General features: G+C 40.5%; 1 protein-coding gene across 5 annotated transcripts in view; it reads left to right on the plus strand.

Annotated features, from left to right (window-relative positions):
- The window catches only part of KDM2B (lysine demethylase 2B), a 185,638-nt gene that overhangs the window by 83,198 nt on the left and 87,043 nt on the right, over window positions 1–15,397 (plus strand). For all 5 annotated transcript variants that reach the window (XM_088449175.1, XM_088449174.1, XM_088449176.1 and 2 more), the window contains 2 exons: window positions 4,282–4,375; window positions 7,617–7,770. In XM_088449175.1, coding sequence (XP_088305301.1) covers window positions 4,282–4,375; window positions 7,617–7,770 — 248 coding nt within the window. The remainder of the gene's footprint in view (window positions 1–4,281; window positions 4,376–7,616; window positions 7,771–15,397) is intronic.

A 15,397-nucleotide genomic window follows, 5' to 3' on the forward strand; every position in this document is an offset into this window, starting at 1 on the left:
ATTCTCAAGGGTAGACTTTGCTTGCAGTCTGGAGGGATAACTTGTGACCCTTACATTAGCTATGAAATATTCACCCACTTCGGCATTTTTGAAATGTTGATTTCTTACATTATGGAAATAAAATAGATTTTGGACAATTCTTATCATTGCTCAACACAAAATACTGTGCCAAATTTAATTTTTTTTCATACATTCAATTACATATGAAATCTCTTTGTTTTAATATTTGCTAAATACACATTTGGATACAATAATAACCGTGAGTTCTTTCATAGTTTTGATGACTTCAGTATTAATCTACTACGTTGAAAGTAATTTAAATAAACAAAAACCATTGAATGAGAAGGTGTGTCCAAACTTTTGACTGGTAGTGTGTGTGTGTGTGTGTGTGTATGTATATATATATATATATATCACAAATATGGCGTATGGCGCTGGTTTACTATTCACTTAATAATATCTAAATTAGCCCCCTTGTGGCTGTTTATCAGTCCTGGACAGTTCTTTTTGTCCCAATGATCTTGCACTTCCCCTACTTCAAATGGGGCTGCTATTCTCCAGGCAACCGTTGCCCCAACAGTTCAAAATAGGTATCTAAAAAAGAAAATGTGAAACAGCGCCTCCTAGTGCAATAAAAACAAAAAATATTATTCCACCACCAATAATACCCCTTTTACACCAAAATCCCGGGTCCGACCCTGGAATTTGAACACTGGTCAATCCCGGGTCGAACTTTGCTTCAGACCCCGTTTACACTGCAACTCGACCCGGGTTATTCCCGGGTTTGCCCCGTTACACTGAACCCGGGTAATCCCTGCTTTTCCCTATAGATGTAATTAAAAATGGTCTTTTTTTAAGGGCTGACAAAGATGAGGTCACAAAAGGCAACAAAAGAGAGGGGTGGGAACTGCTTACAGCATTGCAGCAATGATGGCAGACGGAGCACATGTGGGTATTCCCGATTTCGTCACTGTTTTCAGCATGCGTGGAGTTACCCAAGCACACCCGCGATCCACCTTGTTCGCGGTCGCCGGATGTCCTTATTGCTGACGTTATAACCAGGCGCCGTAAGTCTAACTCCCGCGACTTTCGGGTTCCGCCACACATGCGTGGAGAGGTCCAACTGGTCACAGTGCCAGCATACCTATCCCACAAGTGCGGCATTCTCTGTTCCGTCATTAGTTCTATTTAGTAGCAGCGCCATTTTGCTGTAGTCCATTTACAAATAGTCTGTATTTCTTACAGACGGTGGCCATTTTGTTGTGGTCAGGAATGTAATATAAATATAGTAAACTATTATTAAAAATCACAAAGATTTAAAGCATCAGAATATAAACAGTAATATAATCATAATTCATAAAAAATAACTTTTTTTTAAAAAAAAGAGAGAAATTCATTACTAAAATTAACATTTGGCTAAAATCGACTTTCCATATTGATACGAAATTGACCAGCTTACATATAGTGTGAATTAATTATCTTAATAAATAATCTTAATATCTAACACTACATTATGTAGGCATACATATATTATAAAATGCAGTGACAAAAAATCATCTTGTAGTACTAACAATAATGTTTGCATATTAAAATATACACTGTATTATTCAGGATGTCACACATTTTATATGCTACTGGTACTAAACGAGCACTGTGGTATTGTTTGTTTTTTTTTTTTGTTTTTTTTTCAGCATTTTTGTTTTGAGGTTTTGAATTTTCGACCCTGCTTTTTCTGGGTTATTAAACATGGGTTGGACCCTGGTCACAGTTCCAAAACCCCTTTTACACTGCACCTTGGTCTCTGGTTATTCCTTGGTAGTCACCTTTCACACACAACCCGTGTCAGCCCTGCCAAATGTGTGAGTCATCAGAAGTGGATGATTTGTTACAGGGTCACAAAGATGAGTCATGAAAAGTGGGTGTCAGCACTCCTGAACCGCCAATGAGATCCTTATTCTGTAAACCAGGTTGAATAACCTAGGTTGCACCCATGCAGACTACAGGCATCCTGGGTCAAACCCGGGAGTAACCCTGGTAGCGAGAGGGTTGAGGCCCCGGCAATTTGGACCATGGTAGACCCTTTCACACAGAGAAAGGTCCCACTGCAATATCCCAGGCCAGAAGCTTTGTCTGAAAGGGGTATTAGATGCAAATGCATAACGCTCAATCTGATTATAATGAAAGCAAACAACTGATATGTTTCTGTAGTGCTATAGAACAAATTTGCACATTTAAATAATGTTGCCAAACATGAGTGCCTCAATAGTTTAATTCATGCTTTCTTCCTATTGTTTTAATTACTTTTCGTTTGTACATTATACAACTTCTTTTATATCAAGTTCCACATCTTTATTGGATTGTTAACATAGATTAAGACTTCTATTTAACTTACTACTTCATCAATTTACTGCTGTACAATATAAAAAAAGTGACATTTTCTATATAGCTGGCCTTCTCCATTACATTTATGACCTTTCCTAGTAGCAATTTTTTTGTTTTGTATGAGGCGAATGAAAAGTTTACACACATAAACAAGGTTTATGGTCTGTCAGTGATTCAGAACCTTGTTCCTCAAGGCACACTAACAGTCCTGGTTTTAGTGATAGCCATGCTTGAGTACAGATGGTTAAATCAAAATAACTTAACTGAGGTACTAATGAAGTAACCTGTGTTCAAGTATGGTTATCCTTAAAACCTGGACTGTTAGTGTGCCTTGAGGACCGTGGTTAGGAACCCCTGGTCTACGGCCATGTTTCCCAACTTCAATCCTCAGGGATCTTTAACATGTTTTCAAAGGTCTCCACACAGAAACACAAGTGAAAATAATTAGTATCACCTGTGGCTCTTTTAAAATATGTCTGTAATAAATATTTTTGTGCTCTAACAAGGACATATGGAAAACATGCACTGTTGGAGTTCCCTGAGGACTGGAGTTGCTCTAAGGATAGGCTTGCCATACTATCCTTTTAAACCGGGACACTTACACAGGCTCTGTGGCTGATTAAAACCGGGTGAAATGCAGACTTGAAGTCAGCCAGCCACAGAACCTGTGTAATTTATGAGTACAGTAAGCCTACCTATGGAAAGTGGAGACGCAAGGGCAAAATTTACTAAGCGGCGGGTTCTAAACCCCGGCGGTTTGATGGCGGTTTTGCTATCCGCAGATTTACTAAGAGCAAAACCACCGTCAAGACAAATAATAGAATAGAACAGGGCTGCCATTTAGAAACCGCCGCCACTAAACCCCTGGGGTTTAGAACCCGCTGCTTAGTAAATTTTTGCCCAAGGTGCGGTGTGGTTTTTTTTTTTTTTTTATGAGTTGGATGAGAGGTTTCAGTACAGTTTAACTAAGAAGAAGCAGGCAGAACTGAGTGCAGAAGGGGTTCCTGGTAAGCCACGTGAAGCTGCTGTAGCCAAAGCAAGATAGGATAAGGGCAAACACAGCCATTTCTTTATCTGGGGCTCTGATGACAATATGTCCGATTTCAACAATGATCTGAAGGAAGAAACTGCATTTTTAACATTTAGAACCTTTTTAAAAAGGAAACAATAGATACACGTTAATCAAAAGTTACTCAGGGAGAATGCACCTTGATTTACCTAACCAACTGTAACCTAAAGCTGGGTACACACTAGAGCGATGTTGGCACAACATGTCTCCAGCCGAATCGGAATTACATATCGGCCGCATCACTCAGTGTGTACGGCCAATATGCGCGCTCCTGCAGACGCTTGCGGCATAGTCCGGTTGGCCGTGCTACACGTTCTACCGGACGATATCGCAAGTGGCCCCGTTGCAGGTAATGAAGGACAGAACAAGGTATCGTTCTGTCGTTCATTACCTCATTCTCATGATCCGAAATGTCGGGCCGACATATGGGCTGGGTACAGCTCACTCAGTGTGTACCCAGCTTTAATGTCTGATATTAGGCTATATATAGGTGGAGAAATTACCAGGTGTAGTAAATACTTTAATTTTGTTGGAGAGATTCAATTAACAATTGTTAAGCAGCATTGATGACGAGGGGTGTTACACAACTGAGTGGGACAGTGGGAAAGACCATTCTATTACATGTACAATTTGTGTTAGTGGCAATAAAATTCTAACACAAATCAGTACGTGTAACCTGTAGAAGATGAGTGGTTCACTATAAATGTTCAACTTTGTGTAATATACCATATTGCTTGATCATTTTGAAGCAGATAAAATCAGTTTTGCGTCTTTATTTTTAGCAAATATTGCTGATGTCACTTAATTTGAACAACTGATGTATTTCACAGGTATTGTTTGATGAGCGTGAAGGGCTGTTTCACAGACTTTCATATTGATTTTGGAGGGACATCCGTATGGTACCATGTTTTTCGTGGTGGAAAGGCAAGTCCATGATTGTTTTGTTTTCTTTGGCACAAGTACTTTTTAGAATACAATACAAATGATTATTAAAAATGTAACAAAATTAAGACCCCATGTTAGAGGTAAGTAAACCATTCAGGTTCTACACTTTTGGAGAGTTTTCCAAACTTTTCATTACAGCCCAGGTTTTAAGAATATCCATGCTTGAGTCCAGATGGCTATATCAAATTGACTGAGGTACTAATTAAGTCACCAGTGCTCAAGCATGGATATCCTAAAACGTGGACTGTATTGGCAAAGTTTGGGAATCGCTGCTTTAAGGTATATCGCTCAGACGCAGATTGGAGGGGCATATTGTACGAATGATGCAGTGTGTGTACGCCTGATTGCGTGTGCATGACGGTCGTTCATCGTGTCGTCCCATCTGCTGCGCTGCACAGCAGATGGGAAAATGCGGTGAAAGACCAGATGCAGTTGCATGCAGCATGTAATGATACATCATGCCGTCGTACACCGGATTGTGTAGTTTGTACAGCGCACACAATTTATAGTTGCATCGCACTGTCGCTGGGTACACACATCGTATAGTGTGTAACAAGCTTAATTGTTTGCTTATTGGGGCTGTTATGATGATCTCTCAAATAAGTTGAAAATGTTAGTATATCGCAGCGTTCACTGGCAGCTATAATTTGGGATTTTATGTAGTTTATATCCTTTTCACATCGCAAACCAGGCTCTGACCTGGGATTTTGAACACTGGTCCAACCCAGCTGCGACCCGGATCAGACCCCTTTCACACTGCACCTTCGACCCGGGTTATTCCTTGGTTGGCCCCGTTCACACTGAACCTGGGTCAGCCCTGTAAAACCCTATGAATATAATTAAACATTTACTTTTTCAGGCTCACAAAGGTAAGATGACAAAAGGGAGGGATGGGGACTGCTCCCAGCATTGCAGAAATCATGGCTGATTGATTACCGCTGTGTAGCCTGAGTTCATGAGTGTTTGTGCTTTACTGCTATTTGATTCAGCCAGTGAGAGCATGATGCAGCTTCTGACAGCATAGTGTACAGTTCACTTCTTCACTCCAACTAACCTTCACTGTAATGACAGTAGTGGTATTAACCCGTTTCAGACTGCTGGAATTCTGCATCTGCTGTTGTCTGCAGTGTGCTGCCTGTGTGTCTGGCTGCTGACATCATCAAGTGAGACCCAGGAACATCCAATCAGCTGTGTTTGCGGTGTTCCGGGTTGAATAACCTGGGTAGGGCCTGTTCACACTGCACTACGACTTGGGTTGATCCAGTGTTCGACCAATTTTTCTGCTGGTGCGTTCACACTGCACCTCGACCCGGCAATATCCCGGGTTACTTTTGTGATGTGACAGGGGTACACTTGTCTTGAAGAGCACACCCATTTTGAGGGACTGACCAATCCAGCTAGCAAAGAGGCAGCTCTAATGATTTATTCAGGCAATAAAGCAATTGTACTATAACAGATACAATTTTGTTTTGTTTTAAAGCAGAGCTATCATTAAACCAATTGACTAATGTCCATGAGTCTATAATTGCTACTATTCCTATTATCTATAGTAGTAATAATCTTAATGCTGCCTATTTTATGTAACCAAACTATGAGTAGTGTTCATCCTAGCACCCTTCTCCTTCACAATCCGTGCAGTTCCTCTTTCCTGCCTGGGGTGTCCCTCTCTGCTCTGGTCCTTCTAGCACACTCAGCTTATGCAACAAACTGCTGAGATACAGACCAAAGTGTACTAGAATCTTAGCAGTCTGTTGCATCAGCTGAGTGTGCTAGAAGCACCAGAAGAGCAGAGGACACCCCAGGCAGGGAAGAGGAACTGCAGAGGAACTGCACGGGTTGTGGCAGATGCAGGGTGTTAAAATGAACACTACTATGAGTGTGGTCTAGGATTATTTGTGGGTATACTGAAAGCACTTTGATACCCCTTAATGTTTCCTCAGATGAAGCTTACACCGAATCACAGCAATTTACTAGATTGTTATGAATCAGGAACACGATTCTGTATATCCAACTGTATAGGTACATATTTAAAGCCCTATCTTGTTACAGTTTCTCACATTGTTTATTTCAATGTATGGAATACGAGCTTGAAGGCTTTCTTCCTTTTTCAAACCACCTTGTTGCTGGCTGATATTGAGTGCCAAAGCTTATTGGGAAGTATGCAATCAATCTTCGTAGTTTTTAGTCTACAATCCAGTATGTTTCCTAATATGATTGTATCTTATTGGCAGTATTTCTTTTATATCCTAGTATAGAGCATGTGGTATTTTACAGGTAGTTTATACACTACTAGCGAATTAAAAAAAAGAGATCCTAGTGGTCTGTCATTTGTTAGCTTCTACGGTGGATACGGTTCCAGATGCTTTATGGCGTATACTGAAATACCATTTGGATAGCCTGCATACATACAGTACAGTGGTTTGCTTAAGCTGCATACACACGGTACAATCTGTACCACCAACGACTTGAAAGAGATCTTACAGTGAAGTCATCCTGCCACATCTCTGAAAAGGCAAAGTTGACAGTATCGTGCAAATTGGCCTGCATGTACGGATGGTCATAGATATCGTTATCGTTCATGCAGGAATGTTCATCGTTGGTCATTCACTGCATAAAAATGAACATATATCGTTATCGTTCATATAGTTCATAGATATCGTACCGTGTGTACGCACCTTTACAACCAGACGTAAGCTGCAGATGGCAATCTGAGGTGATACTCCACAATGACAGCTTCAGAGCCTTACACCTTCATCCCTTCTAGCTCTTACCCCCTGTCTACTGACTGGGCTACTTTCCTCAAATGACAAATGTCTACATCAGCTAGTCAGATTATATAAACCATCTGTAGTTTATTACCAGAGACTATCTCTCTTTAAACCACTGCAAATATGCAATATATATTTGGGTAAAGAATAATCTGTGTAACATACAGTCCATGTGCCATATTTGTTCATAAAGGTACTTGCATCTCTTACCTGATATTTATAAATGTCCATGACGCCAGAGACCTTTTATACAGTTTATGTATGTGCTTTAAAAAGGGAAATGATATGACCACCTTATGTGATATCACTGAGTATTCCCTGTTGGAATGTAGGCCAGATGGGCTTTATTTGTACATTTGTTTTTCCCAGTTTTCAGCCAGATTTGTGCATGACATTGCTCCTGCTTACTTAATGGTTGGTTTTTGGCGTGACATGTCTTATTTCCTCCACAGGTATTTTGGTTGATTCCTCCCACTGTGCATAACTTACAGCTTTATGAGGAATGGCTTTTATCAGGGAAGCAAACGGACATATTTTTGGGAGACCGATCACAGGGGTGTCAGAAGATTGAACTGAAGCAGGGTCACACATTCTTTATTCCATCAGGTAATGGCAGTGCTTATTTGCAGATAAATTGTTTAGGAAAACTCCGTAATGATTTACATGATGCAGGAAGATCCCTCCGTGCATATTTGAAATTTCCCTGATTTACCCATCATCTGATCGGGATCGGCAAAATAGGGATTTTCAGCATGAAGAATTTCCTTGACGGATCGGCGTTTACGACCGGTGTATTGACTGTTCCAGTCGAATTGGAGAAACGACTGTCTGATGTATAGGGCCCTTAAGGCAGCTGAAACACAAAGTATTCACTCTGCTTCAGTCTTAGGGCTCAAACATATGGACATTGAAAATAAGTGCCCAGGTGTATAGGTAAAACCTTGTACTATGTACTCACTCTATTAAAGTCATTAGTGAGCTGTCCTTGCAGCACAGTGTATGTACTTATTTAGTGTTCTCATAACACACCCATTTTATGGGCTATCTGCATGAAAGCACATTTCATAGAATGATTACTTGTGTTACATGTGCTGCCACCTTGAATTAAAGCATTTAATAGTGGGAATGTAGTTAATATGCTGGCGGACGAGATGCTAGCCGCCGATATACCATCGCCCTAATCCCGGTGGCCAGCAAAATGTCAATGCCGCTATCCTGAATTGAATCAGGATACCGGCGACGGAATCCCAAACGAAGGATCCGTGTAAGTATCAGCGTTAGCCCGGGGATGGGGAGATTAGGTTTAGGGACCCCCGGGAAGAAATTAGGGTTAGGCTGTGGGGAGGGGGGGGGGGGTTAGGGTTACGCACCACTGGGAGAGGTTAGGTTTGGCACCCACCTGGGAGGTTTAGGGTGCGGGAAAGGGGGGTTAGGGATAGGCACCATTCAGGTACGGTTAAAGTTAAGGGGCGGACAGGAAAGGAATAGGGTACTTGTGTGCCCCTGTCGTGATCTTCACTCATCGGGCTTCCGGCATCAGGATTTGAACTGGCGGCATTCAGCCGCCGGTATTTCGTACCCAACCCGTAATAGTGTACATATAAATAAAATCCTATAACCCATCAGAACATACAGTATATTGTAATTGCTATTTTTCTATGGCAGCTCAGAAACTGAAACAAGCGTCCTAATTGGTTGATCTGGGATACATCAACTTTTATGTTCGTTAACTGTGCGCCTGTCTTCACACATGTCCCTTTATAGGTTTAAGCGCAAGAAGCACTGCAAGGACAAACACTTTCCTAGGTTTAGGTTACATAGCGGAGTTAGGTTTTGGGGGGGAAATGCTAGAGTTAGGCACCCCTAGGGGGTTAGTTTTAGACACTAAGTCTATCCCCTTCATGCCCATCTCTAACCCAACGGGGAGGGTTAGGGTGCGGGGTGGGGAGGGTTAGTGTTGGGCTAGAAGAAGGGAGGGTAAGGTGAGAGTGTTAGTATACTTACCCGACCCCTGTCGGGATACCAACCATTGGGATGCCGCTGTCGGTATTGTGACAGGAGGCATCCCGACAGCCGGCACTACATACCGATTCCCCTAAGCAGCTCTGCCATATATTGGTAGGAATTTGCTCTCACATTAAGTTAGCAGTACTTCTTCTATCAATATAGAGATCCCGCCTTCTCTGATATTCAGGAGCTGCGCTTAATCTGTCATATCAGGCTGTGCATAGATGAAACCTATTCCCTCCTTTTTAAAATGTTATACCAAGGTAGCTGGACAATGAAAGCGGTGGATTGTTAGTGCAGGCATGTTATCACGGAAAACACTGGAGGCATTGCTGGTGTTTGCATGGAACACCACTGGTGCAGTTGTGTTTTGTAGCAAATGGAAGGCATTGCAGGTTTATTGTATGCAACGCCAGGCAAAAAGTCACAGATGATCCACAAATCTTTCTAAAAGCCTTAAAGCTGGGTACACACGTAAAGATTTTCTGTCCAACTAACATACAAAGAATATATAGGCGCTGGTCAGTATAAAAAGATTTAATAAATATATATGAAAGAGACAATATAAAGAAAAAATACTCTAAAAATTATATAAAAAAACATATATTATAACAATTAAAAACATGGATCGAATCTCAAGTAATATATATATTACACTGATCTACACCAATATATATAGTCTATCAGTTGGGACTATATTATTGACTGGTGCTTGTTAATGAGAAAAAAGTGTCAAACCTATAAACTGATTTGCTATATGAAAATAATCACCACTGGTCTAGATGATTAGTGTCAAAGATGATATCTGGTTAGTAAATTCAGTTATATTGCCCATCTCAAGGGCTGTTTATACCAAGATGAAATAAAGAAAAACAAGAAGGTGTCAGAACATTGTATCAAACTAAAGGTACTTAAGAAAACCACAAATTGATAATTCGATAGTTGATACAGTGTTTAGAAAATTATTATTCCCAATATCATTTCAGCATTTGGTTAAAACTTATCCAGAAAAATTAATAATTCATGAGAGACACATCCTGCTAAAAACCGATATAAACCACAGAAAATTATTATTACAATTATGGCATTTTGATTAAATCTTTATAATATAGTCCAGAAAAAATAATAAATGTTGAACAAAAAAAAGGGGGGTATAAACCACAGACAATTGATGTCACAATTGTGGCGTTTTGATTTAATAATTGTAATATTGTCCAGAAAAAATAGATAAATAATGCCCTCACTGGAACTCATAGGCCTTCCATGCATTCGTCAGCCACCTTTATGCATGCTTAGCTATTTTGCTCTAACTCTACCCCTGCATATATGCTACTGCAAGAGGTTTCTTAGATGGTTCTATTTCTCTGCATACAAGGGAAGTACATCTGATCCAATATAGATATTGATGATTCAAGTGTTTAGTTTATGTACATAATTGTTAAAACTCTGTATCACACAAAAAGAGAGTTTTTTATGCCCCGTTATTCTGGGGATATCAATTGGTGGAGAGTAGAGTTCTCAGGAATAGAACAAAAGGAAAAAGACATGCATGCAAAAAATAGGTTATATAACCTGTATCCTTTTGATTACTTTAAATGAAATCCTTACGTGATCAGGAGAGCGTCCACTCTGTCAGTAGGTACCACTTATACTGACTAGTGGCCCGACTGCTGTCCGTATCTAGCAGCTACGGGACCGCAATAAGGTGGGGTTAAAAATGAATAGAAAAAATACCTCCCTCCGCAGACGGCGGATGCTGGCTAATGTCAGTCTCTTCGTATGTGTCGCCTCCTATACCGTAGTATTTGATGTAAATTCACTGTTGTTTTTCTAAATCAGCAAAGCAGGGCTCATAAAGAGCTGATGGGAGAGGACCCTTACACACTGTTCTGAAGAAGCCACTGAATGACTAAACAAGCACCAGTCAATAATACAGTCCCAACTGATACACTGATATACACCAATTTACATAGTCTAATTTATATTTTACTTGAGATTCGATCCATGTTTTTAATTGTTTATAGTATAAGTTTTTTATATAATTTTTAGAGTATTTTTTCTTTATATTGTCTCTTTCATATATATTTATTAAATCTTTTTTTTATACTGACCAGCGCCTATATATTCTTTGTCTGTATGTTCTTTGATTTATGGGAATCCAGCAAATTTCCCATCTATATAAGGGCTGCTGTCAGCCATTTTGGATATCGAACATTATACATATTTGATGATTTTTTGAGTCTCCATTAACATCTTTATAGGCTAGCGCCCATACATATTCATTTTTTGGTTGTGCAACCATCCAACTAGTTGATTGGTTGGAATGAAAATCCGGTAAGGTATGAAAGCAAATGACAAATGCCGGAAAATGGACAAAAACTGTTGTTTGAATATATTGTTTAGATCAAACATTTAACAAACTTGTCTGAACAACCATTTTCATCTGTTTGCTGGCATTTAGGAGCAAATTGCTGATCAGTTACTCCCATACGTTACCAGATTTTCATTCCAACCAATCAACTAGTTGGATGGTTAGACAGAATATCTTTACGTGTGTACCCAGCCTTAGACTGCAAATGTAGATACACTGAAGTGCCAAAAGTCATGGGATAGCAGTATGTAAAGGAAATGGTAGGTGGCATCCACCGTACTGTGACATCTTAAAAATTCCCAGACATGCATTGGTTCTAATCTGATATATCGTAAGTCAGTTTGAACACTGGCTAGGCTGCTTATTGAATTCCACCTACAAGTGAGTTTATTTATTAAGTTTTTTATATAGCACAGCATATTCCATTGCGCTTTACAATTAGAAACATTTATAGAACAAAACAGGTAATAACAGCCAGATATATAGGTAGGAAGGCCCTGCTCGCAAGCTTACAATTTATGTGGAGTTCTTTTCATTGCTTGTTAGTATCTGTGTTTGTTTGATTTAGGGAATCTACTAAACATCCAATCTCTAAGCATAGAGCAAACAAATAGGGCAAATGGAAGGGAGGGGGAGTTACTTTTTGTGAAGGCGCTGATGGGTAGAGATATGTTTAGCTCTTTTGTGGCATCAAGTTAGCTGGTTTACAAGGAGCTAACCTTATGTGCTAGTGCACAGGTTCTCAAACTCAGGACCCCAAACAGTGTATGTTTTCCAGGTCTCCTCATAGAATCACGTGAAATTATTATTAGATTTTTTTAAAATGTTTCAGTGAGTAATGAATACACCTGCTAGGTGACCTGGAAAATGTGACCTGTTTGGGGTCCTGGAGACCAAGTTTGAGAACCACAGTGCTACTGGAAAGCACCTAGTACTAATTTTGTGTTCAAAATCATCTAGGAAATGAATGGGTAAAGTAAAGAACTTTTATTGTCAAAGCACTTTATAGCAACACTTTACAGCAACAAGTATCAGTGGGTTGCTACACCAAACTTATTATTATTATTACACTAGTGTTAATTTTGCTAATTAACGGCTCGTTTAGCCCTTTCTAAAAGGAGCTGTGGTCATTGCTCCCAGATGGAACTGTCCCGGCTGCTGACCCATGGTCATCTGCTCCTCTACCAGCTTGTTAGGGGTCGGTCTCCCTGCAGCCTGCACAATCCACCAGACGCCTTAACCTATAGTTTGAATTGTCTAAACATAATACACAGAGAATGCGGTGATGTTCTCTTTTGTGCCCAGCCTTTTCCCATGGTGGCGTTGCCTCGTCAGGGCAATTCTTTGACATATATTCTCAAGATTGGTGTCAGCTTTGTTGGATAAGCTGTCATCGCCTCCCTTCCATCCCCATGCAACAGTGGGCACACTGTGGTAAGTGGCTGTGCAGTTTAGCTGGATGTATCCCCTTAATCATCAAAGGGAACACAAATCACATCATCCCCCTGGGTCCCCTTGAGACATTTCCCAGTTTAACCATATGTAGTCTGTTACAGCTGTATTTCTGGCACAACATGGCCAGTTCCACAAATTCTGTGTAAGCAGTCTGTTAAAGTTCTTGGGATGCCTTTGGTCATCTGAGTACTCTGGAGCTACAGGTGGCGGTGTCCCCTACAGGAGATACCGCCAAGTAAAATTACCTAGTAGGACATAGAAGACCTACCTGGTGAATGAATGTAAGCTTGCGAGCAGAGCCCTTTTACCTCCATGTCTGTCTGTTGTTACCCAATCTTTATTACTGTTTGTTCCCAATTGTAAAGCGCAACGTAATATGAAGTAACTGATGATAATTGAGTTTATAGAAGCTGTTTTAAGATTACACAATACACAGAACAATAAGAAAATTAGAAGACTGTAAATAAGCAAATATATAGGATAGGAGAAGAAAGCACAGCACATATGTCAACATAGAATCACAATGTATAGAAGCAGTAGAATAACAATAAACAGTGATAATGTTAATATACATTGTAAGGAAGGACATAATACCCAATGCCGGATGGCATCGCCTAATACCGGAGCTAGCAGGCATCCAACCAGGAATAATAATCACATAAAAAGATAGAATTTAACCATATTATATAGGAAAGATGTATCTAGTAAAATGTGCAAACTTCTTATGACCCACCGAATTAAAAACCAGAGAATTTCAAGCAAGCATATAAGGGCCTGACTGTGCCATTCAAACTGGGCCTAAAATGTTTCCAAGTAGGTTAAAATGACACAGAATCACAACAGAAATAGAATTACTTCCCAAAATGCCACCAGATACATGGATAAACAATAGGGCTGCCCCTAGCAGAAAATCAATATGGAGACAAACATCCAACATCAGGCTACACTACAAATAGAAACCTAAAGCCTAATATAAACAATAGAAGTGCTGTACCATAAATGGAAGAATAAACTAAATATACAAGGATATACGTAATAATCCCCAACTAAAGGAAGACACACTCCCTACCCTGTATACCCAACTTCAGCATACCTTGTAAACCCTACACAGACAACCACGCTCCTCTACAAGGCAAATCCCACCCCCTTGCACTGCGCTTTAAAACACATAAAAGATCACGGATCTAGCAATAAGGAGAATAGTTTAGACAGGAGCATGCATCAAAAGTGCTATAAGATAAGGTACCCTCCAGCCAAACAGGAGCTCAATAAAACCAGACTGGGTAAAAACCAACAACACAATGGAGCACATCGTGAAACAACGGAGATAAGGTGATGGGAGTTGTCCACTTGGTGGCATTTAGTTTTTGAAAGCATAACATACCTAATGCATCATATACAATAGTGAATGCTGAACAGTATTATTATTATTATTATTATCATTTATTTATATGGCGCCACAAGTGTTCCGCAGCGCCTTACAAAGTACAAAAACAAATTGTATACAAGTGACTTACAGAGCAATACAATACAGGACATGGATAATATATATTGCTACATTAGCGACCATATCACCCAGATAAGCAACAGAGCATAAGCAACCCAGTGTTAGGTGCCCTAGTGGTGAGTAAGAAGTAAATGACACTATAGTAAGGAGAAGCACAAGAGGGTAGATGGCCCTGCTCGTGAGAGCTTACATTCTAAAAAGGTGGGGGAAGACAAACTGGGTTGACACAGATGGGGACGAAGGAGCAAGGAGTTAGAATGATAGCTGGAAGGCTTTGATGAAGTAGTGGGTCTTGAGAGCCCGTTTGAAGGATTGCAAACAGGTGGAGAGTCTGATGGGGAGTGGGAGAGAGTTCCAGAGGTAGGGAGCAGTGCGGGCAAAATCTTGGAGGCGGGAGTGGGAGGAAGTAATCAGCTGGCATGAAAGGCGGCATGCATTAGTTGAGCGAAGAGGGCGGAGAGGAGCGTGAAGGGAGATGAGATCAGAGATGTATATGGGAGAAGATTGGGTGAGGGCTTTGTGAGCGAGCGTGAGAACCTTAAATTGGGTTCTAAAAGGGAAGGGGAGCCAGTGGAGAGCTTGTAGGAGAGGGGAGGCAGATGTAGAGCGCTTGGAGAGGAAGATAAGCCGTGCAGCAGCATTAAGGATAGACTGGAGAGGAGAGAGATGGGATTTGGGGAGGCCAGATAGGAGGAGGTTACAATAGTCCAATCTGGAGATGACCACTGAGTGTATGAGGGTTTTAGTAGCATCCTGGGTGAGATAGGGTCTGATCTTAGAAATATTTTTGAGATGGAAACGACAGGACTGTGAAAGGTTCTGGATATGTGGTTTGAAGGAGAGGGATGAGTCCAGGATAACTCCAAGACAGCGCACCTTGGGACTAGATGAGA

The sequence above is a fragment of the Taudactylus pleione genome, unplaced genomic scaffold (genome assembly GCF_031769625.1).
Source record: "Taudactylus pleione unplaced genomic scaffold, aTauple2 ptg000479l, whole genome shotgun sequence".
Classification (NCBI taxonomy): Eukaryota; Metazoa; Chordata; class Amphibia; order Anura; family Myobatrachidae; genus Taudactylus; species Taudactylus pleione.